The sequence below is a fragment of the Rhinolophus sinicus genome, linkage group LG02, assembly GCF_036562045.2.
Source record: "Rhinolophus sinicus isolate RSC01 linkage group LG02, ASM3656204v1, whole genome shotgun sequence".
Classification (NCBI taxonomy): domain Eukaryota; kingdom Metazoa; phylum Chordata; class Mammalia; order Chiroptera; family Rhinolophidae; genus Rhinolophus; species Rhinolophus sinicus.
The window spans coordinates 186812539-186834982 of record NC_133752.1 but is presented as its reverse complement, the minus strand read 5'-3'; the positions used below and the strand labels follow the sequence as shown (position 1 = coordinate 186834982).

Genomic DNA, 22444 nt, shown 5'->3' with positions numbered 1-22444 from the left:
CTGTTGAGCCCAGTCAAACCACAGAATCGTGAGAGAGAGCAATGAACAGTACCTTAAGCCATTTACTTTTGGAAATGTGTGCTTTACAAAAAAAGATAACATGAATAGTATTAGAACACTGTCTGGCATTCAACTATCTACTGGATAAATGGATTGATGAATGAACCCATTGCAAATGTTCTCTTCAATCTTCTCTTGCACGAACGCTGAAATCCATACGAATGAATCTGGCCCAATCAGTAAGTTAAATCAGAACTGGTTAAATAATTGCACTGGTTTGTCTGGGGACGAAAATCTGAAAAAAATAGGTAAATCCTTTACATCCAAATGATGAGTTCTGAAAGTATGGGCTAAGCTTCTGCCAATTCTAAGGAATATTTTACAATTTTTTTCTGTAGAAGATTCATATTATAAAATTTGGTTTACTTTCCTTAATCATTGAGTAAGATCTCATTGAGAACCCACTGAGTTTATCATTATGACAGATTAATTCAGGGGCTCTTGATTAAAAAAAAACCATCAGCAACTATTCTCCTTCATATATTTTGTTGTTGCTGTTAAAGAATTACACTAAATAATATAGATCTTAGAAATTCTGTATGTATCTCAAAAAGTTCATTCTCCTTCAAAGAAAGTTTCATTTCTTTTCTAGGTCAATTTATTCTCTTCCTATTACTGACAACTTTGGAATGCCTTAAAAGAAATGTGTTAACTTGGAATGTGGTTAAAAAAAAGTAGCCCTAAAAGCTATTTTGTAAACTTGCACTCACAAAACAATCACATCAGTAAGTAAGGTTGGAATAAATCTAGTTCTTTAAAAAGAAAAGTCTCTTGTCTATCCTTAGACAAACAAACAAACAAACAAACAAACAAACAAAAAACTCTACAAAGACCCAGTGTCTGGGCAGCTATAAGTAATTCACATTCTCAACTGATATTAATAGTTACAAAAATGTATGGCTCTCCATTTAGATCCATCTAATTGCTTTTTTCCCCTGATCTTAATGTGGTAAGTTACATCTAAAACATAACTCTTGTAGTTGTATTTTCCTTCCCTGTTAATGAAAAAAATGAAGTAAATTTTCATTAACAAAATTTTCAACTTTTAACAAATTCCATTCCATATTTTCATTTTGCATAAATACTGGCAGATTCACCCAAAACATTTATAAGTAAATACAGGTATTTATAGCAGATGCCTACTGCACTTTATAAGGCACTTGAACCCTAACTCATTTCACCCACCCATCCCCCCCCTTTTTAACTATTAGATTCTGAAAAGAAAACCCTAGGTTTAAAAAGTCAAGACCATATGATTTCACTGATATGTGGGTATATAAAACTGAAAACAACAAAAGAACAAGACAAACAACTGAAGAAATAAAACCTCATTGACACAGATAATAGTTTAGTGGTTACCAGAGGGTAAGAGGGGACTGGTGGTAGATGAGGGTAAATGGGATCCAATATATGGTGATGGAAAGAGAACTGACTCTAGGTGGTAAACACACAATGTGATACATAGATGACGTATCACAGAACTGCACACCTGAAATCTATGTAACTTGACTAACAATTGTCACCCCAATAAACTTTAATAAAAAAAATGAGTTAATACTTGGCTCATTTTTCCTACTGATATGGAATAGGAACCCTCTAATCTAGTGGCTGACACCACTTTTTGGTACAAGGCCAATAGTTCAGATATCCCTTTGTGGGATATTAACCATGAATTATCTGGAAGATGGAAAGAAGACCTACCAAATGAGTTTGGTACACTGAAACAGAATTGCTGTCACTCTGGAGTCCTTTTACTATTACCTTGGAGAAAAGAGAGGTCTTAGGTATCTTGGGGAGACCCTGAGAGCAGTGGTTTCCAAACGTTAGTGAGGCTCCAAATCCCTGGAGGACTTGTTAGAACAGATTGCTAGGCCCCACCCCTAGAGTGTCTGATTCAGTAGGTCTGATACAGAGTTCAAGAATTTCTCACAAGTTCCCAGGTGGTGCTGAAAGTACTAATCTGAAAAATGCACTTGAAGACCCAGTGCCTCTGAGGAGCTGAAAGGCCAGGACAGGGCTCCAAGCCAAAGCCCTTGGAGGTCCCCCAGGGAATACTGAGTACCTGCTCACCTTTCTCCTACGCACACATCCCAACCTCTGCTCTCCAAATCTAAGTCATTCAAGTTCCACAATCACGATTACTGTCATATCTTAACACTTAAATTAGTTACTTAATATTTTCATTCGACTTTTAAACTCATTTTTAAGCAAGTTTTATTCTATACAACACCATAAAATCCCAAATATTATAAAAATGGATTTGGTATGCTAGCTGTATTTCTTCTAAAAAATGCATAATTATTTAAATAAAAATGTCCCTGTATCACCTAAAATCATCTCTAACATCACACTTAGGTAAAAACTGTCCTAAACCATTTTGGAAAATGAAGGTCTTTTTCTGGTTTATCTATTCTGACTTTACACCTCACTGGATTATATATAACAAAACTTTAAAAATGGTAGTTTAGGCCCACAGCAATCATGTTACAGTGCCAATGTTTAGCTTTATCAATTTAAATAAATAAATGTCAGTATAGCCAGCATTCTAAGAGCTAAGGCTCTTTAGTTGACCAAAAGTTCTCTTCAGTTACCATAGCAAGATAAGTGAGGCCCCTGATAGAAACTCTACAACCGTGCCAGAGAGCTGGGAAACCATGGAGCTTACATTTATCCTATCACCGTATCATTACAACAACCCTGTGAGGAAGTGGTATTAGTTTCATTGTGCAGATGGGAAAACTGAAGCTTACCAAACTTAACATTTGCCCAAAGTAAATCAGCCAGGGAGTAGGAAACCAGGACGTGAACCCTGGAATCTCTGGCTCCAAAGCCCTTGTTTCCATTCCTCAATTTTGCACTTTGAGTTTAGTTGTTCTAATCATCCAAGTTTAAAATTCAGTTCAGACCCAGCTTTAGTATTAAGACTTCTCTAATTCTTTGAATTATATCAAGGACACACACAACGAAATGGCAGCCAAAAGACAGGATCGGAGCCCTGCATTATCTGACTAACAAGGTGCTTCAAATTATGAAAATCGAATCTGCATGCATTTAGGTGGTCACCATCCACTTCCACAGATCCCTCGAATTCCCATTATTCATAATCTCCCTGAAGGGAGAGTGTGGAACCTCTGAATTAGATCATTCATGAAGAGTACACATGGTAGCTCACTTAGAAAGCATAACATGCATATCAAATGGGAGCAGGGAAGGATGATTCTTGCCAACGTGCCAACACGGTCAATCGCTCTTTAATGATAAGTTAATAAAAAATAAATATTAAGCACTAGTTCAAGGGTCAGAAGGTGGGTTTGAGCTCTTTCTGACCACGAACCAGCCGGGTGACAAGGCAAATCATCTAGCTTGTCTGGACCGAGCATCTTCACTGTAACTGAAGGAGACTCGATGATGGTAACTCTAAAATTCTAGGACATGAACTCATCCAATACATTAAAAAGTATCGTAGTAACACAACAGAGAGATGTATTTAATGCCACACAACTATACACTTAAAAAATGGCAAATTTTCTGTTATGTATATTTTATCACAATAAAAAAAATGTCCATATGGGCAAGGCACCGTAAACTTGTTTTAAATTATTTAAAAACATCTAAGACAAGGTAGTCAAAAGGTACAAATTTCCAATTATACAATAAATGCCACCATGATGTAATGTACAGCATGGCGATTATCGTAAATAACATTATATTACATATTGGAAAGTTGTTGAAAGCAGATCTTAAAATTTCTCATTACATGAAAAAAAATCTGCAACTATGTGCAGTGATGGATGTTAACCTGACTTACTGTGGTGATCATTTTGCAATATATGCAAATATAGAATCATTATGTTGTACACCTCAAATTAATATAATTCCTCATTTCAATTATACTTCAATAAAAAAAATCTAAGACACCACCTCTGTCCTTTGAAACCATGAAATCTAGTAGCAGCATTAATACATGCATGAATATAAAAAAACTGTAATTTTAGATTGAAAGAAGAACCACGAAAGAATAAACATGATGATGATGATCATCCAGATGCAGCTATGAGGTTGATGCAAAAGTAACTGCAGTTTTTGCAATTATTTTTAACCTTTTAAACCACAATAAATTTTGCACCAACCTAATCATATTCTCCGAGTACAAATAAGCTCTTGACAATGGAAGATTATTTCCAGTGGGGAAGTCTAGTCCTCTTTCGAATTCTCTCTTTTTTTAAGGAACTAGACTTTAAATAATGTAAACTGGTATTCAAAAATTTTTACCAGAAATGCACCGACCCCACAATCTTCATTACTCATAGTTGCAAAGGTATTACTCACCGGTACATGGGTCAGAATAGTAGAAGCCAGGAGCTCTCTTGCTTCTTCTATTTTGGTTTTCTTTGGTCCACCTCCCCACATCCTTTGCCTTCTTACTTTGTTCCCTATGTACTTTAATGCCTATAAAAGACAGAACATATTACAGTAATGTTTAATGGCATCATCAAAGAGAATTTATTAAGCACCTACCCATACATAACACTATAAGCAAAAAAGACAAGGACCCTGGTTATAGAGAAAGCTGCACTGGGCCGTGTCAAAAATCAACACTTGTCACGAATCAACAACAAACTAGTAGTATACACTGTCTAATTATACACTATTCCCTTTTTATTTAATACTTTGTGTTCCTACTATAAAATTGACACATGATCATTGTAGGAAAATTAGAAAGTAAAGATAAAAAATATAGAAAGCAGCCATCAATCTTCCTCCCAGAGAGGACCACGGTCTACAGTTAATATTTTGGGGCACTACATTTGTCCCCTCAAAAAGGAAACACAGCATGTAAGACCTCTATCCTGAAAGCTACGAAACATTGTTGAGAGAAAACAAAACCTAAATAAACTGATGGTTATGCCATTTTTGTACACTGGAACATTTAATAGTGTTAAGATGGCTTACTGTTAAAATTCTCTCCAAATTGACCAAGCGATGTATCATAATTGCTAACTATACTTCTCGCAGGCTTTAAAAAAACAACAACAACAACAACAAAAATTGATTCTAAAATTTACATGGAAATGCAGAAGGCCTGGAATAGCTGAAACAATCATGAAAAAGAAAAGCTGGAGGATTTACACTACCTGATTTCTCCTATAAAGCTACAGTAAAAGTGTGATACTCCGGTAAGGATAGACATATACATCACTGGTGGAGAATAACAAGTCCAGAAATAAACCCACACTTTTATGGTCAATTTACATTTGATAAAAGTGCCAAAGCAATTCAATGGGTAAGGGAAAGTCTTTTCAACAGTGTTGAAACAACTAAATATCCCTAAAGCAAAAAATTAAGCTGACCCTTACCTCACACCAAATAGAAAAATTAGTTGAAGATGGATTTTAGACTTAAAACATAAAAACTAAAACTATAAGGGTTCTAGAAAAAAAGCATAGGAGAATCTGTTCCTGCCCTTGGGGTAGGCAAAGATTTCTTTAAGCAGAGCACAGAAATCAATAACCATAAAGACAGACAAAAAAACCTCTTGATAATTAGATTTTATGAATATTAAAGAATGCTCATCAAAAGACAGTTAAGATAATGAATAGAGAAGCAGTGGAATGGGAGAAAATACATGCAATACATAAATCTGACAAGGGATTTATATCCAGGATATTTTTTTAAAGGACTCAAATTCAATAATAAAAGGACAACTCAATAAGGAAAATGAGCAAAAAAAGATTTGGACAGACACTTCACAAAAGAAGTAAATAAGCACATGAAAAAGTGTTTAATCAACATCAATAGTCATCTGGGAAATTAGGTTGGTGCAAAAGTATTGCAGTTTAAAAGGTTAAAACTAATTGCAAAAACTGCAATTACTTTTGCACCAACCTAACAAAACCACAATGAGATACCACCAAACACTCACAAAAATGAAATAAAATAAAAAAGACTAAAACACCAAATGTTGGTGAGGATGTGAAGCAATCATAACTCCCATACACTGCTGGTAGGACTGCAAAATGGTACAATCATTTTGGAAAACGGTTTGGCAGTTCCAACTTCATAAAAGTTATACACACAACTGCTCTTTGATCCAACAATTCTATTCCTAGGTATTTATCCAAGAGAAATACTAAACTGTCCAGACAAAGACTATACAGGAATGCTTATAACAGCATTGTTCATAACAGCCAAAGAGTGAAACACAACAAATGTCCATCAACAGAAAAAGATAAATTGGTATATTCATACAATGGAATACTACTCAGCAATAAAAAGAAAACAAACTATATGGATAAATGACATAAAAAGGAACAACTTAGATGAATCTCAGACAGAATGATCAGCCAAAAGAAGTATATTCTGTATAAAAGTATAAAAATACACAAAAATGTATATTCTGCATAATTTCATATATAACCGTGTTTCCCCAAAAATAAGACCTAGCCAGACCATCAGCTCTAATGTGTCTTTTGCAGCAAAAATTAATATAAGACCCAGTCCTATATTATATTATGTAAGACCCGGTCTTATATTATGTAAGACCCGGTGTTACATTATATTACATTAGACCAGGTCTTATATTATATTATATTACATTAGACCCAGTCTTATATTATATAAGATTCGGTCTTATGTTATATTAAAATAAGACCTGGTCTTATATTAATTTTTGCTCCAAAAGATGTATTAGAGCTGACGGTCTGGCTAGCTTTTATTTTCGGGTTAACACGTTATAAAGTACTACAACAGGCAAAACTAACCTATGGTGAAAAAATCAGAACAGTGGAGGAAAAAAAAATCAGAGAATGGAGGTGAAAACTGACTAGGAAGGGGCACGAGGAATTTTCTGGGATAATGGAAATATTTTATATTTTACAAAAAATTATATAATTAGGATTTGTACATTCTACTGTATATAAATTTTACCTAAAAAAATGAAGAACTAAAACTAATCAAGTAATAAGTCAGGAGTGTAAGTTAGAGATTTAGATGAAACAAGAATGGCAAAGTGTTCATAAAGCTGAAGCTGGGTGACAGTGCATGAGGGTTCATAATACTATTCTGTATACTTTGTATATGTTAAAATTTTTCCATAATAAAGTTTTTGAAGAAGAGAATCATGTGGTTCTTACTACTTGTAACAGCAATGAATGCATTTTTTTTATTTTTACTAGCTTTCAGTTAGTCAGAAGAAAGGGCTGCGATCCCTGATTCTATATCCTAAAATTCCTGTCCCCAATTACATGCCTGGGATATTTATTTTCCAAGCTTCAAAACCTAGGTATCACTTCCTCTTTGAAGCTTTTCCTAACCTCACTCTTGTTCTCTGCTATTTTAATTCCTTGTGTATAATGAACGAATACTTTCATTAGTACTCAGATCACACTGTTTTCACAGTCTATTTACATGTTGTCTCTCCTCCCAAACGTCATCTTTTTCTTTGATTCCTGATGTCTAAATATAATGCCTGGAAATGAATGGAAGTCCTCTGTGATAAGACTCAGACGTCAAACCTAGGATCTTCCCTATGAAAAGGCCATTAGAGCACAAGATAAACTCAGACCCTGAAAACACATGCTGTAGTTCCCTAGCAGTAAGTAGTAACTAAGGAACCGATTAAAACAACTCAGAAATTGGGGGAAACCACGAGTAGATAGGCGGTTCGGTTTTTTCTACACTGAACTGTTTTCACTGAATTTTGGTCTTCTACTTCCCCTAGGAATGAGGCTAAGGATTCTTCACTTCTTTGAGGAAGAAACAGAGGAACACAGGGGAGCCTGGTATCCCTTCTGATGTAACATTAAAATACCTAATAATGTCAGGCTTTCATAGTGTGAGGGCTGAGATAAGAGCCCAGTCTGTTCATGCTGGGCCAAGATGACAGCCCTAGTACATCCTACCCTCCCAAAATGGTAAGCAATGATTTCTTCTCTATATACCAGAGCCCTTGGCAACGATGGTGTAAAAGGTACATGACCAATATACAGAAAAAGGCTTATAAGCAGAAGAAATGGGAGAGACTAAAAAGGCAGGCATTAAAAACAAAACACTGGTTTTAGGCAATCCACTAAAATGCCATGTCATCAAAAGTTCTATTACATAAGATACAGTATACTTGCTACATTTTTATTTAGAATAAAAAAATATATTCAAGTTGCCTAATTCATAATATATGTGCAATTTATCAACCATGTTGGATTAGGTCGGCCTCTGCAACCTTTTATTGTTGCAAATAATCAATCCGGGCTTTAATCCAGCATATAGAGTACAAGCCATTTCAAACTTCCTATTGGTTTTCCTCATATTCAGAAGATTTGTCTTTCTTATGTTAGTTAACTAACTGTATATTACCCTCATCTTTTAAATGAACTTCTCTAATTCAGTCAGCTAAAATTTTGTCAGTACGTATGTAAGAGAAACAAACGAACGATTAGCCGCTGCTCAAAGAGCTTTATCTGACCAACGATGATGCCTGTAATAAAATGAATAATGGATCTCATTGAATCCATTAAGGTAAACTTCCAAGGCATTATACAGCTTTAAAGGATAGACTGTGCTTCCCAAAATTGAGCCAGTTCCTGGGTATTTCTTAACACTTTTCATATTCTCGGAACCCTTGGATAACATAATTTCAGTTGTAACAAAGATTCGTGCTCACTAAAAATAGTTCACTTTCAATAAAGACCAAAAATAGAACCTTGTAAATCCAAACAACTTTTCCTGATGCTGCCTGCCCAACAACTAGAGCCGACTATTAATTAAGTGCAAAAAAGGAGGAAGGCAGTGATGAAAATAACCCCTATCGATTCGTGCTTTGGAATTATGTATGCATACATAGGACAATAACCTTCCTAAATGTTCAGCTTAGTCTATGACAATATCACGACAGGTTTGATTTTTCAGAACACACACTAAGATATGGGTGGGAAAATGTTATCTTTACAAGCCTCCTAGGTGACAAGAAAAAAGCAACCTGGAATTTATACTTGTTGTCCGTAACCCACAGTATTGCCTAATGCACATATGTATAAATAAGAGCTCCATTGTGCCTCTATAGTAGGGAGTTCCCACCTCCTCCCAGGATGGCTCTAAGGAATGTCACCACTGATGTCCACTCAGCAAAGCCCTTTACAGATGTGGGACTAAAAGTCCTACGTATGGCTGTTATTTATCTTAAGCACGTATAGCTCCCTATTTTCATCTTCGAGTCTTGCCCTAACATCCCCAGGTTCCAACTGGGACTGCCTCAGCAGGCCAGTGAAGGCTCTGCAGTGGTTCTCCTGCTGGTAACACTGGGAATTCAGGAAAAGGGATGGAGACCACATACAACTGGATGCTGAAAGCAACTGGAAACAGGGAGTAAAAAGCAGTATTAGAGAGACATGCATGAAACACACACACACACACACACACACACAAACCCTTCTACACTAGAGTTCTTGTAGTTTTAAAAACTATATATCACTCAGGCAAATAAGGAAAAAGAGAGTACTTGCTGTCATATCAGAACAAAAGCCTCGTGGCCACATATCCCCCTTCTAAGTTAGACACCATAAGGTGACGATTTGTCTAGACTCACTCCTTCCTCCAATCGCCACCAAAATGAGTCAGAAAAGCTTCTCTACCACTCCTCCCATCACCCTAACACCCCTCCCAAACCTATACCCCAAAAAGTCATTACACCCGATGATTCATCAATGAACGGCACTAACTCCCCAATTCCCTTTCATAGCAAAGGACAACATGAAAAGACACACCTGCATCTGTGTGAAAATCTGAGCTTTCTGGCACTCTTCCAAGCTAGGCCCAAATGCAGCCATCACGTGCTCCTCTGTTCCAATCATCTGCACAATTTCCTGGTCACTCTCAACACCCATGGCCTAGGAAGGAAAGAAAAGATAGAAAGAGTGTTGGCTTTGTGTTAACTCACTGACATTTGCTTATGCTAATTTGGCATTGTTTGTGGGTATTACTTCTAAGCAAAAGCTAGCTCTTTTCTCAGAAACGGTGCCATCTGGCATTGGCAGCCATAGCCCAAGCTGCAGAAGAACCTGAAACAGAAATTTTGATTAGGAAGAGGAAAACAAACATTCTCAGGCACTTTTTGCAATGGGTACTATCTTCTAAAATGTATATATACCCTATGAGTTTCATTATGAAAAAAGGAGGCAGGGAGGCACAGTGGACCCTGGTCACAATTACAAACTGAAAAAAAAAAAGAAACTAACAGCCAAAGAGCAGTAAATCAGAAAATGTATATTGCTGACAATAAACAGATCCCCAATTAATGTTGTCAAAAGACTAATTTTTCTGAGACTTGTCAAATTCTTCACATTCAGGCTAAAAGAATTTTTCCTAAAGGAAGTTTTACTTCACTGTTCTAGAGATCTCAAGCTATACTTTATGCAGGTTTTAAAAGAGAGCTCTTAAAAACTAAGAACACACTTAACAGGTTTGAGAAACCTACTTATCTTAAGTGTTTCAAGGTGCCAGCAGGCAACGCAGGTCTTTGTAGATTCCATATGGTGCGAAGGCTCACTCCTTCACACATTTGCCTGGAATTCTGCCATATCAAGAAATAGAGCATAATCGCTCTATTTGGCAGAGAAATAATCTGCTTCTTAGAAGTTAGGGGGAAAGTTATGTTTGCATTAAAATTCCTCCTTTAGCCATGCAGAGAAAACAGAACCAGGGCTCGCTGTCTTGTTAGGCTTTGATGCTCTGATTCTCAGTTCTCCTCTGCACACATGAGAGAGAGAAAGGTTACACAAAATCCCCAGTTCCAAAGCAGATCTTCAAGAACAGCATCCTGAGGACACAGGGAGTGTCAAAGAATTGGTGAACTTTTTTTAAACCACCACCATTGGCTTAAAAGGGGCATAGCGTACATTTAAAGTTTATGTCCGATCCTAAAGGAGCCAAGTCAAATTTACAGAATGCAGACTAAAATTCAAAGCTAACATTGTAGAATGCTGAACTGGAAGGGACCTGGTTGTGCCCTCTTGTTAGAGAAATGAAAAACCTGAGGTGGAAGAGGTGACATGATAGTAGTGGTTATAAGGTCTGTTGCTGACATTATGTTAAAAATTACATACATTCATTAGAACACTTAGCCTTTCAGGGATTAAAGGAGAACAATCCTAAAAAATTATCAGTCCCAATTTTGATACGAATGAAAGAAAACTAGACTATTCTTCGATCAAGCACACTGAGTCGCATCTACTCTGATTGTGATGGCATATATGTAGAACCGTCTACACTTTCTCCTTGATCTGTAAGTAGCCAGTCACAATTATCAGAAGATGATATTTCTCTGTGAAGAGCTAATTAGAATGTAAGTTAACTTTTACCTGTCACTCTCTCAAAATAATGTTATGTGGGTTTCAATGGAATCAAAATATAAGAGAAACAATACGATACTAAGGCAACTAATTTGCAGTGGGATCTAAGCACCTGTCTCTAATATCTCTGACATAAAACTTTGTGACCAATGCACTTCACTTGTCAGAGGAAAACCCAAACACTAAAAGAGATCTACGTGGGACAGATACCAAACAAAGCATGCAAAACAAAATAAGAGAACACGGTCTCACCAAGACAGAAATAGAATCCAAGAGCCGAAATGGCAGTAGCTTTCTGCAATCAGCCCCCTTTCTTTAGGCACGTTAACATCTAAATCATCTGAACTAAAGGACAGTTACGTTATTTTAATAATTAATTTTTAGTTCAGTAATCTCCAAGTGAAAACAAACTATATACTTGATTGTCTATTTTGGTGCTTAACAAGTCCATCCTCATTTAACATATGGATTGCCCCTTCAAGTTGGCCTGATGCTGAATCTAAGCAGTAATTTTGTAATTGAATAAAACTCTCGAGTGGCATAACATGGATCTAAGTAGACTGCTCAGGCCTTCCAAATATTTCTAAACTACGAAGCAAAGATATGCCAAGCACATGGTAAATGACGCTGTATGTGCAGAAAGAATCATCAGTGGCAAAGCTTTCCTCTAAAAGAACTCTTCTTACATCTGAAATACACTGACATACAGGGTGATAACTCAGGTTATCCTCAAAAGCGCTCGAGCGCCAAAGACTGAACTGACTTTATGACTATTTAGCCTTCAGAAGTCACAGCTACAAATAAATGACATATTGCTATGGAAACGACAGCAAAATGCCCAACCATTTTGCTTTACAGACATAATTTAGACATCTGAAAACGAGCTTTATATGGAGCTCTTTGTACTCTAGATATCTGCAGTCATTTCACCTAATTTAAGTCAAAAATGAATGCCATATAATAACCTTATGAAAAAATAGCAGAGACAATACATTGCAGCAGAAGGTCGCCAGTCTAGCAATCAGCAACATGAATAAAAATCAGGGACTGTGTTCTTTAAAAAGTGGCATGAAGTCTTCTTGGATATCTACTAAGTGTGACTAAAAGTGTGACTTTTAAAGACAGGAAGAAGAATACTAATGAGCAGAAGAGAATGATATGCAGGATAATGGTGATATGCTGAAATATATTATGTGAAGGAGGGAAAGGAGGTAACTTCTTAAAATATCTAATATTCTGAAATTTCGAATTTTTCTCTAAAGTAGACAGAAGTCAACTTATTATTATCAAAAGCAGTCCTAGCAGATAATACAAGAACTGTGATGGCCCCTTTAACTTTGTAATTTTATTTTCTTTAAAGATCGAAAATTTCAATATAAGATAGTATTCCAAGAAACAATGCCCAGCACCCTTGAAATTTTCAGACCGCAAAAACTTTCAGACTGCAGATGCCATCATAACACAACTGCTAAATAGTTGGGAATACAAAATGTAAAGTGGGGGAGATTCATGCGCAGGAGAACCTTTACAGTGATTCAAGTCCATAAATAAGGCTGATCTAGGTCTTAAAAGCTTTATCCATCATATTCAGACGCAGTGTGGACTCTGGAAACCCTGCTGTTTCTGTCACTTTTAGCCAATTGTTGGCTACAATCAATAACCATCAAGTCCTAATGACTGTCCAGGTCTGTGTTAAGGCCACACAACACAAAAAGAGAAATGATACGACTTTTCTGGTATACCAGTTTATTTTTCTGGGCTTCTGATACTAAATGTGTAAGGAGAACTAGAAAAGAGAAAGAACATCCTCTTTCCAAGGCCATCTTAGTTTTCAAAACATACATGATTTCATTTGCTCTTCACTACTACCCTCTTAGGGGAACCTCTCACTTTTAAGTGAATTACCCAAGACCCAAAGAGAGATTGGGAAATGTGCCCAAGGTCAAGAGCTAGTAGAAAAGCTGGAATTCAACCTAGAATCTGTCTGATTCTTAGCTATCTAATAGACTATGCCACCTCCCAGATGGGAAGCCTAAATAATGGTTATCAAACAAGTTTCCATCAGGTTATTAAAACATCCCTATAGAGGGAGACCCAGAAAAGTGACTGAAATTTGAACTGAATATTTAAACTGAAAATGTAAAAATATTTATTTTCATTCTGATACACTGCTCACTAGAATGTAATGGATACATTTCAGGAAGAAAATGTGGCAACATGTACCAAATTTTTAAGAGATGTAATTCTACGCCCAGGAATTCTCACAAAATCATCAGAAACATGCACAAATATGATGTTTAAGGACACCCAGGTTTGTGTGTAAGAGTGAAACCTTGGGGGAAAAAAATGACACCTAAATGTCCCACTCCAGGGAATTGGTTAAACCGATCGTATCAAACATATGTAATTTCTATATAATTACTATAAGTAATGTAGATTCATATTTACTGACATGGAAAACTATTCACAATTCACTGTCAAGTGAAAAAAAATTTGATGTGTTTATCACAAAAGTAAAGGAAACAAAAGATCTGGAAAAATATATCCAAAAATGAGGTTTTACTTTTCAGTGGCTTTCTAAATTTTTATAATGCAAGGAATGTTTTTATAATCAGAAAGGGAGAAGCTGGAAATCTCAACTACTGGTTACATAAAAAAATGCACATTGTTAATTAACAGCACATTACAAAAAGGATCTATGTCAGCTATAGATGTATACATTTATAACATAAATATTAAACAAATTTGACAGAAGAAACTGTCCTATCAAACTTTTGTCACCTAGCCAAAAAAAAAGGTTAATAAAGGTTTTCAGATTTTAACTCATGTGTCTAGAGATGCATTTTCATGAGTGTGAGATAAGATTACATACATTATAATTAATTTATAATTTCTGGACTAAGGAACGCAGTCCTGTCCATCTTCAAGCATCAAAATCCTTCAGAAAAGTCCTTTTGATGCATGGGAGCATACTGCCCTCTGCTGGAGATGTAATTTTACATAGATAAAATTTTCTTTACTAAACACCACTGTGTAGGTACACAAGACACCGCATTGGGTACTGTGGGATCCCTACAAGAAAAGCCAAAATTACTCCTGTGCTTAAAAATATAAACCTGAAGAAAGGTAATAAAACGTATATTTAAGAGTTCTCCCTGGCCCCCCGATATAATGATACTACTATCATCATCATCATCTTAAAAAGAAAATAAATGGCACCATCTCATTTAAAGAACTCAAAGCACATTAAGCTATACCAAACATTTAAAAAAAAAAAATCCTACAACCTCGTTCACGTAATTGCACATTGTTTAGAATCTGGCTATTTCCTGAGTTAAAGAACCTGACTTGTCAACATGCATTCAATACCTCTGAACAAGGGCCACACTCCCTCACCCCCAACACCACCCTCACATACAGAGGTCCGTCTTCCTCCCAGATTCCTACGCTCTGTCACCTGTTTACAACTTTAACGGCAAAGTTCAACTCCTTCTTTCTTACTCCTCTGAGGCTTATATCCAAATGTTTTTCCTTTTCAACCAATGTACGTTAATTCCACCTCAGAGGATCTCTTCCTGTTTTCTCTCACTGCAACCCACCCAAATATTTCCACCATCAAAACAACTGTTGAACAGAAATATATTTAACTCTGAAATGAAACTAATAGTTTTATCAACCTCTAAAATGATCTGAAGTACTCAGTATCTCTTCAGTATTTCTTTAGATAATCTGAGTTCTCTATTTCAATCAACCTAGTCATCATGACTCATTTAATACCCATATATAGTTGATTAACATATCTACATTCTACAAAGTTGCTGAAAACACTGAATTCATGAATACTGAAGCACTGCTCCCAGGAGAAATATAATTAGGTTCTTGTAAACCTCTGCTTACATTTTCTTCAACTGATTAATACAGAACCTTGTTTTATGTATATTTCTATTTTTAAGATACCTTATCACATATATATTATATATATATTTGATTCATTTACACTGAAGTTACAGCCAGCAACACCGTAACTCATGCCTGAACAAAGCTTATCTAACACACCTATTTTCTCATAAGGCAGGCAAGGTCTTCTTGCTCTTAGGAACACTAGCTAACACTTCAGCACTATGCTTGGGGTCATTTTAAACAGCAAAATCACTAACAAAAGACACAAAAATGTGAAAAACAAGGCACTAGATAGACCGCAGAAAGCGCACTTGTTTAGTGTGGGAGCTGAAACGAGAAGGAAGAGTGTTGCCTTGTTTGACATCAGCTGACAACGTGCCTGTTTGGAGGCTCGAAGTTTTCACTGCTCTGTGCAAGCACATACACGTCCAGGAACAACTGTAAAAGCACCACAAATACAGATCTGAGGTTACCAATACATTTTAGCAAGTAGGAGAACTGGGAAATACAGAATCCGTCAGCACTGAGGAGCAACTGTATGATATATTGTCACCTAGTTTTCTGTTTTGTTTCATGACTAATAATACTGTAATTTAATTGTTCATAGAATGGGTATAATATGTAAGTCACAGAGCAGGTTAAATGGATCAATATACGATTATCTGAGAAGATGATACCATTTAACATTATTTTTTTGGGAAAATGTCTTTTGGGTTCCCAGCCAACAATTTACAAACAGGTTAAAAAAAAAAAATCAGTTGTAGATTGAAGATTCGTGTTTACGTGAAACTCACCAGAATCCAGGTGTCCATAAAAAAGAATAATGAACTTGGTCCATACTCTGACCTAGAAAATTCCACTACTAGCAATTTAGCCTATAGCTATCCTTGTCATGTGTAACAATATTACAGCACTTTTGTAATAGTAAGAGAGATGTAATTGCACTGATGGGGGAATGGTTAAAAAATAGTACCCCTATAAATGGAACAGTTCATCAAAAAGAATGCAGTAGCTCTGTATGAATTAATATGACATGATCTCCAAGATGTAAGTTACAAAAAGGAAAAACAGCTAAGTGCAAAAAGATGTGCAATGCATGTGAATAAAAAACAAAACAACAAAAACCTACTATGTATTCCTGTGCTTGTATACGCAGACTATCACTGGAAAAAACACACAATAAACTAACACGAGTGGTATCTCTGGGTAGGAGAACTATGTGGTCAGGTACAGGTAGGTGGGTGGGAGGCTTTCTAATCAATATATACCCTTTTGCACCTTTGGAATTTTTAATAATGTATCTATCAAAAAATAGATTACTACTTTTAAAAATATCTGAACCCTGGTCTTACTAGCTTTCAATTTAAAATGCATTACATGACTGACAACTTATCTATGCCATAAACCTTTTTAATTTTAGAACTTCTTATCCTTCAAATTTCTAATTACGTATGAAAATAAATCACAGGAAGAATTCTTTATTATTTTCAGTAGATACCTGCAGCCTTACCTTAAATATAATTACAATGGGTATATCTTCTGACAAAGTATTATGCCTCAAATAAAATCGTCCTTGTTTCACAGCCATATTGGTTCTGCTTTTTTTCTCATGGGTAGAGCTACGAGGAAACACAAGTTGGTTAAACTGCATCCCCACTTAGTTTCAGGCTAGTAACCTGCAATAGCAATGTTCATCTATCAATAAGGTTGAACTGATCAGTAACAATCACTAAGGTCCTTCCTAACAGGTGCTTTTGAAAGATGCACAACCCTTCTCCTGACCATGCCACTTCCACGAACATTTTAAGACACTCTAAATGTTTCTCTAGCTTTGAGATTATGGTGGAAGTTTTGTGAGTGAATCAGTGACAATCACCAATTCATTCTGACCTACTTTGATTTCACCTGAACTGCCTGGATCCAGTGTGGGGTATATACTCATGATCAGTTTTATACATTTGAAGAAAAAAACCCTCAAAATGAGCCTACACAAGGAGAAAACTATGAAGAAACGAATTTGTACTAATAATGCAGTAAAACATATCTACAGTCTTGGTATACAGTGATGTCAAAGGCAATCTCCTTCTACTGAAATCTCTATTAGCTATAAAATTCCTAATGGATTTCAAAGCTTTAATCAATCATAATAGTAACACATACCGACCACCTGCTACATACTATGCACAGTTACCCAATTCTACTTATATTAGCTCTAATCTCCTATATACTAACACTTACTTTGAAGCATTGTCTCCAAATTACATATGAGGAAACCAAGGCTTAGAGAAGCTAAGTAACTGCTCACCCAACACTCTCATAGCTAGTAAACAAAACTTGGGATTCAAATCCTGATTGATCTGGCTCCAAGAGCTGCATACAGTGGGAAGACATCGGTTGTAGAATTGTTAGATCTGGGTTCAAATGCTGGCTATTTCTGATGATCGATGTGACCCTGCACTCAAGGCCTGTGAATCTGCTGCAAAATGGAGCTAACGCCACTTATCTCGAAGGACTGAGCTGACAACTAACGTACGTGAAGCACTTAGTACACTGCCTGGCTCCTCGTAACTGCTCAATAAATGGCCATTATTGTCAGCTGCCTCTCCTCCATCAGAAGGAAAAATGCAGAAACTCTGAGTTAAAGCAGTTCATACACATTGTCAGAAGAAAAACTCTATTATATACTGACATCTTAACAATGTGACAAATTTTTTTATTCCCCAAACTCATTAACCTCCAATTTCAAATTATATATGATAATAAACCAGAGAAAAGAAGTTACAAGAGTAATATAAGGGATGCTGTTGTAGAAAAATGAATATACTATTAAAAAGCCTGGTCAAAAAAAACTAACAATAAGATGTTAATTCCATGAAGTAATTCATTAAATATTAAGTGTAAAGTAGTCTCTGATTATACCAATAGGATAATCAGTAATAAAAATAATTCCTAATAATAATTAGGAATACATATGTAAAATGGTCAAAGACTGAAAAGGAACATGAAAAATTGAATAGTTTTTCTTTTGTAAAAGTTTCTTTAATACTATAAATTAACAAAATTCAGCACCAACAAAATACCTAGTGGCCTTTCAAACAATGTCTCACACTTTCACAGAAAATTTGAAATCAATACACGGTGCTGACAGTCTTACACAATAAATTGAATACAGATACTTTAAATATTTCACTGTCTATTATCGAGAGAAATAACTGGGTGCCTCCATATCAAAAGACAGCCATTTGATATTAATTAGATTGTCAATATTTCTTAAGAGTACCACCTCTGCTTTCCTTCCATACCTGGTAACTGAAGCCCCAACTGCTCCTTTTCTGTCAGCCTCCACAATGATTCTGTTCTTAGACAGCTGCTCTTGGATAAGAATAACTTTTTCTACTCCTTTGACGATGAAGTAACCACCTGCCCAAAGGAAACAAAAAAAACTTTACCCCCTATTCTTCAAACAGTGTGTTTTAGTAATGTCCTGAATTAGAGATCACTCTTTCATTACTTCACGGCACAGGGCATCAAAGAGGACTGCTGATATTGTTTTATGAATCGATTAACAGTCTCAGCACATGATTTTATACAAGTGAGGCACAAGATAATAAACTTCCTGAGGACAGGAAATGTGTCTTATTGGTCTATGCCCTGCCATATATAAGAGATGAATGAAAATAATGTTAAATAAATTAGTCTTCAGATCTCTTAAGCAGAAAAATAACTGACAATCTTCAATATAAACTGAAATTTGCTCTAAGTTTTCTAACAAATCAGTGATAATGATAGACTAAGACTAGGTTTCCATAACATTCCATAAATAATAAATCTCATCAAGAATTATCATATATATTTTTGCACACAATTCAGAACAGGACAAAGTGAGACTTCATTTATATAAGCAAAAATAGGGCAATATATTTGACTTATGCAACATTTTGCTACAATCTAAAAGTCATGTTCTTTGTTAATCTTTTTCCAAAACATTCTGGACTTCTACATCAATACAACTTTAAAAGAATTAGATAAAAGCAACTAAAAATTAAATCAAAGTGAAATATGAGTTAAGGAATTAAAAGAAACTTTGTTAAGTGATAAGCTTGAAACTTGATAAAAGAATCGGCCTCAAAATAGGTACAAAAACATAATTTTTAAAAATTTACCAAGTTTCATTTTTTGCCCCTTTACTGCATTTAAAACTGCCTGAAATGAGATGATTCAATCTTTTCAGACCTGCTAGTCAAGTAACTCTGTGTGATTATTCTGAATTTTTAAGTACAACAAAAGAGCATTACCATTGAGCAAAGAAATAGAGAAAAGGCTGACAAATCATAGCAATAAATAAGAACTTGGGGTATTAAAGTTTAAAACCTGAAGTAAAAGAGGAAACAGTTTATCTTTTAGAAACATAGACTAATAGAATGAAGCTGGAGCCAAATTTCTGGACATTTTGAAAACGAAGTTCTATCAAAGTTCACTATAAAGCAGAAAGGCTGGTATTGTTTTAAGGAAAAAAGTTATAAATGAAACAAAACAGAAACAAAGGAAGAGGGGGTAAATCCAAGAAATCACACATACCTGGATCTAAAGGACATTCATTCAGTTTGGCAAATTCTGCTGGCGTTTTCCCTGTGAGAACACAGTTTGAACTACGTAGCATTATGGGCATTCTGTTTAAAATAGAATAAAAGAAAATATCACATAAAGGTTATCACTGGCAAAAAAGGTGAAAAGAATACAAACTGTGTACTGTATACATCACTAAGGGGTCTGCATGCCTCTTCCACACATCAGAAAAGGCAGAACAATGTGAGTTACATGAAGAACCAAGTGAAAGGAATTATTTCCTCAGGCACACTGTTCCACTACACATAACGAAAACTCAATGTCTGCTTCCTTAAACTTTGCAGACAGACTTTAGTGACAGTCAGAAATGGCAGCAACTCTTCATTCATGGTAAAAAAAAAAAAAAAGTGACTCTCATTAGTTGCATAGAAATAGGGAAATGAATTAAAGTGTAAGGATTAAGAGATCATCAAAACTAACTAGGAAGTTCTAACAAAGAACTGAGCAAAACTTCTACAAATGAAAAACGTAAGCTATACTTTAAAAATCTATGAATAGGCTGAATAACAGTAGATTTGACACTGCTAAAGTCAGAATTACTGAACTGGACAAGAGAGATGACTAAATTATTGAAAATGTATTTCAGAAAGAAAAAGATAGATAATAAGAAAGAGTTTAAGAGTCATGGAGGAATAGAGTGAGAGGTTCTCATATATGTCTAATCAGACATCTAGATGGAGCGAATACACAGACTGGGTGAGAAGTCCTATTCAGAGATAATAGCTGGGAAATGCATGAAAGTCATAACCATCACAATGACATCTGTGCAGGATGAATAAAAAGAAAGCCCCACTTAAACACAGTTAAGATACGAAATACCAAAGAGGAAGAGAAGATTGAAAACACAGCCGGGAAAAAAGGCAAGTTACCAAAAAGGGAAGGATGACTGGACAGACAGATAACTTCAAACCTACAAGTGACAGATGACAATGGTGTGGTACGCTCAAAGTTCTGAGAGAAAATAACTGTCAGCCTAGATTTGTGTATTCTGTTAAGTCATCATTCAGAAGAAGGTCAATAAGTAAGGATATTTTCCAACAAAAACTGAGAGAAGTTACTAGTAATAGATCCTCCCCACCAAAAGAATTTCTAAAAGATAGTATGTCAAGGTGATGAAAAATAAATGTAGAATGAAACTCGACATGCAAAAGTGTATGGTAAGCAAAGAAAATGGTAAATAAAGTGGGTAAGTATAAACAAATATTAACTATACGACAATAATTATTTCTGATTTATAGGTTAAAAAAGAAAACAAGATAGAATTAAAATTTGGCACAATAAAAGCAGTACGTCAGGGAGGCTGATTTGATCCAAGTTAAAGCTTTCTGAGGTCCTTGTTCTTTCCAGGAGGAGAATAAAGATATTGATTATTTTCAAACTTCGTTAAATATGCATTTAAAAATTTCTGAAGTAAACATAAACAATCAGAAATATTATACTTGACTTTCAATCAGCTGAGGAGAGTAAGGAAAAAAAAGACTTCCATTAATCCAAAAGGCAAAAAGAGAAAAAACGGAAACATCTGAAAAGTTGGACAGATTAAAAGTACAAAATAAGCTGACAGGAATATACATCAATATCCAAATACATTAGTAAAATAACATACGTAAATGAACTAGTCCTCAGGTAAATTTTTAAAACATCTAGCCATATGCAGTTTACTTCAAATATACCTAAAACATAAGGAGATAGAAAGATTAAAAAGAAAAGGATTTAAAAAATAATATGCCAGAAAAATAACCAAAAGAAAGCAGATGTGGCTATAATAAAAGCAGATAAAATTTTACGGCAAAAAATATCACAAAAGATGAAGATAAATGCATCATGATAAAAGTTTCAATTCACCAGAAAGACCTAAAATTCTAAACTTTTATGCGCCTACTAACGTAACTTCAAAAAGCAAAAATACACAAAAACACAAGGAGAAATGGATAAATCCACCATCGTAGTGGAAGATTTTAACACTTCTCTCCTAGTAATTGAAAGAACAAAGAATTCAAAAATTTGTGAAGAAACGTAACATCTAAACAACACATTAACCAGCTTGATATAAAGGAAAACAGAGATTATGACACAAAAGAACTGGAAAATACTCCTTGCTTCCAAACAAATATGTGAAACATATATGAAAATAAATAGGTCTCCACAAGTCCCAAAAATTGATGTAAACCACAAATCTGGAAATTTTAAAATAGTCTTCTAAGCAACTCATAGGTTAAAAAAGAAACCATAACAGGAAGGTAGGGATAGAAGTATCCTCATTTTACATAAAAGATGATCGAAACACTAAGATACAAAAGTATTAAAAAGACCACAGTAACCAAAAGAAGGATTAAAAATAAGAAGCAAATTTAGAGGAAGAAGAGAGAAGGAAAGTGGGTGATATAGGTAAACTAATCCACATCTTCTACATTAAGAGTCAATAAATAGTATCTAAAGTTGAGGTATCAAGATATAAAGGTATAAGCATAGCATTTAGTTATAGACATAAAACCAACAGAAAAACAGCAAAAATG

General features: G+C 35.2%; 1 protein-coding gene across 1 annotated transcript in view; it reads right to left on the bottom strand.

The window, feature by feature from the left end:
• Positions 1–22444, bottom strand: part of POLR3B (RNA polymerase III subunit B) — a 111528-nt gene that overhangs the window by 75401 nt on the left and 13683 nt on the right. Inside the window, exons 7-11 of the mRNA XM_019728448.2 lie at positions 19881–19972; positions 18605–18722; positions 16813–16921; positions 9819–9941; positions 4390–4509 (exon numbers count right to left, since the gene is read on the bottom strand). Coding sequence (XP_019584007.2) covers positions 4390–4509; positions 9819–9941; positions 16813–16921; positions 18605–18722; positions 19881–19972 — 562 coding nt within the window. The remainder of the gene's footprint in view (positions 1–4389; positions 4510–9818; positions 9942–16812; positions 16922–18604; positions 18723–19880; positions 19973–22444) is intronic.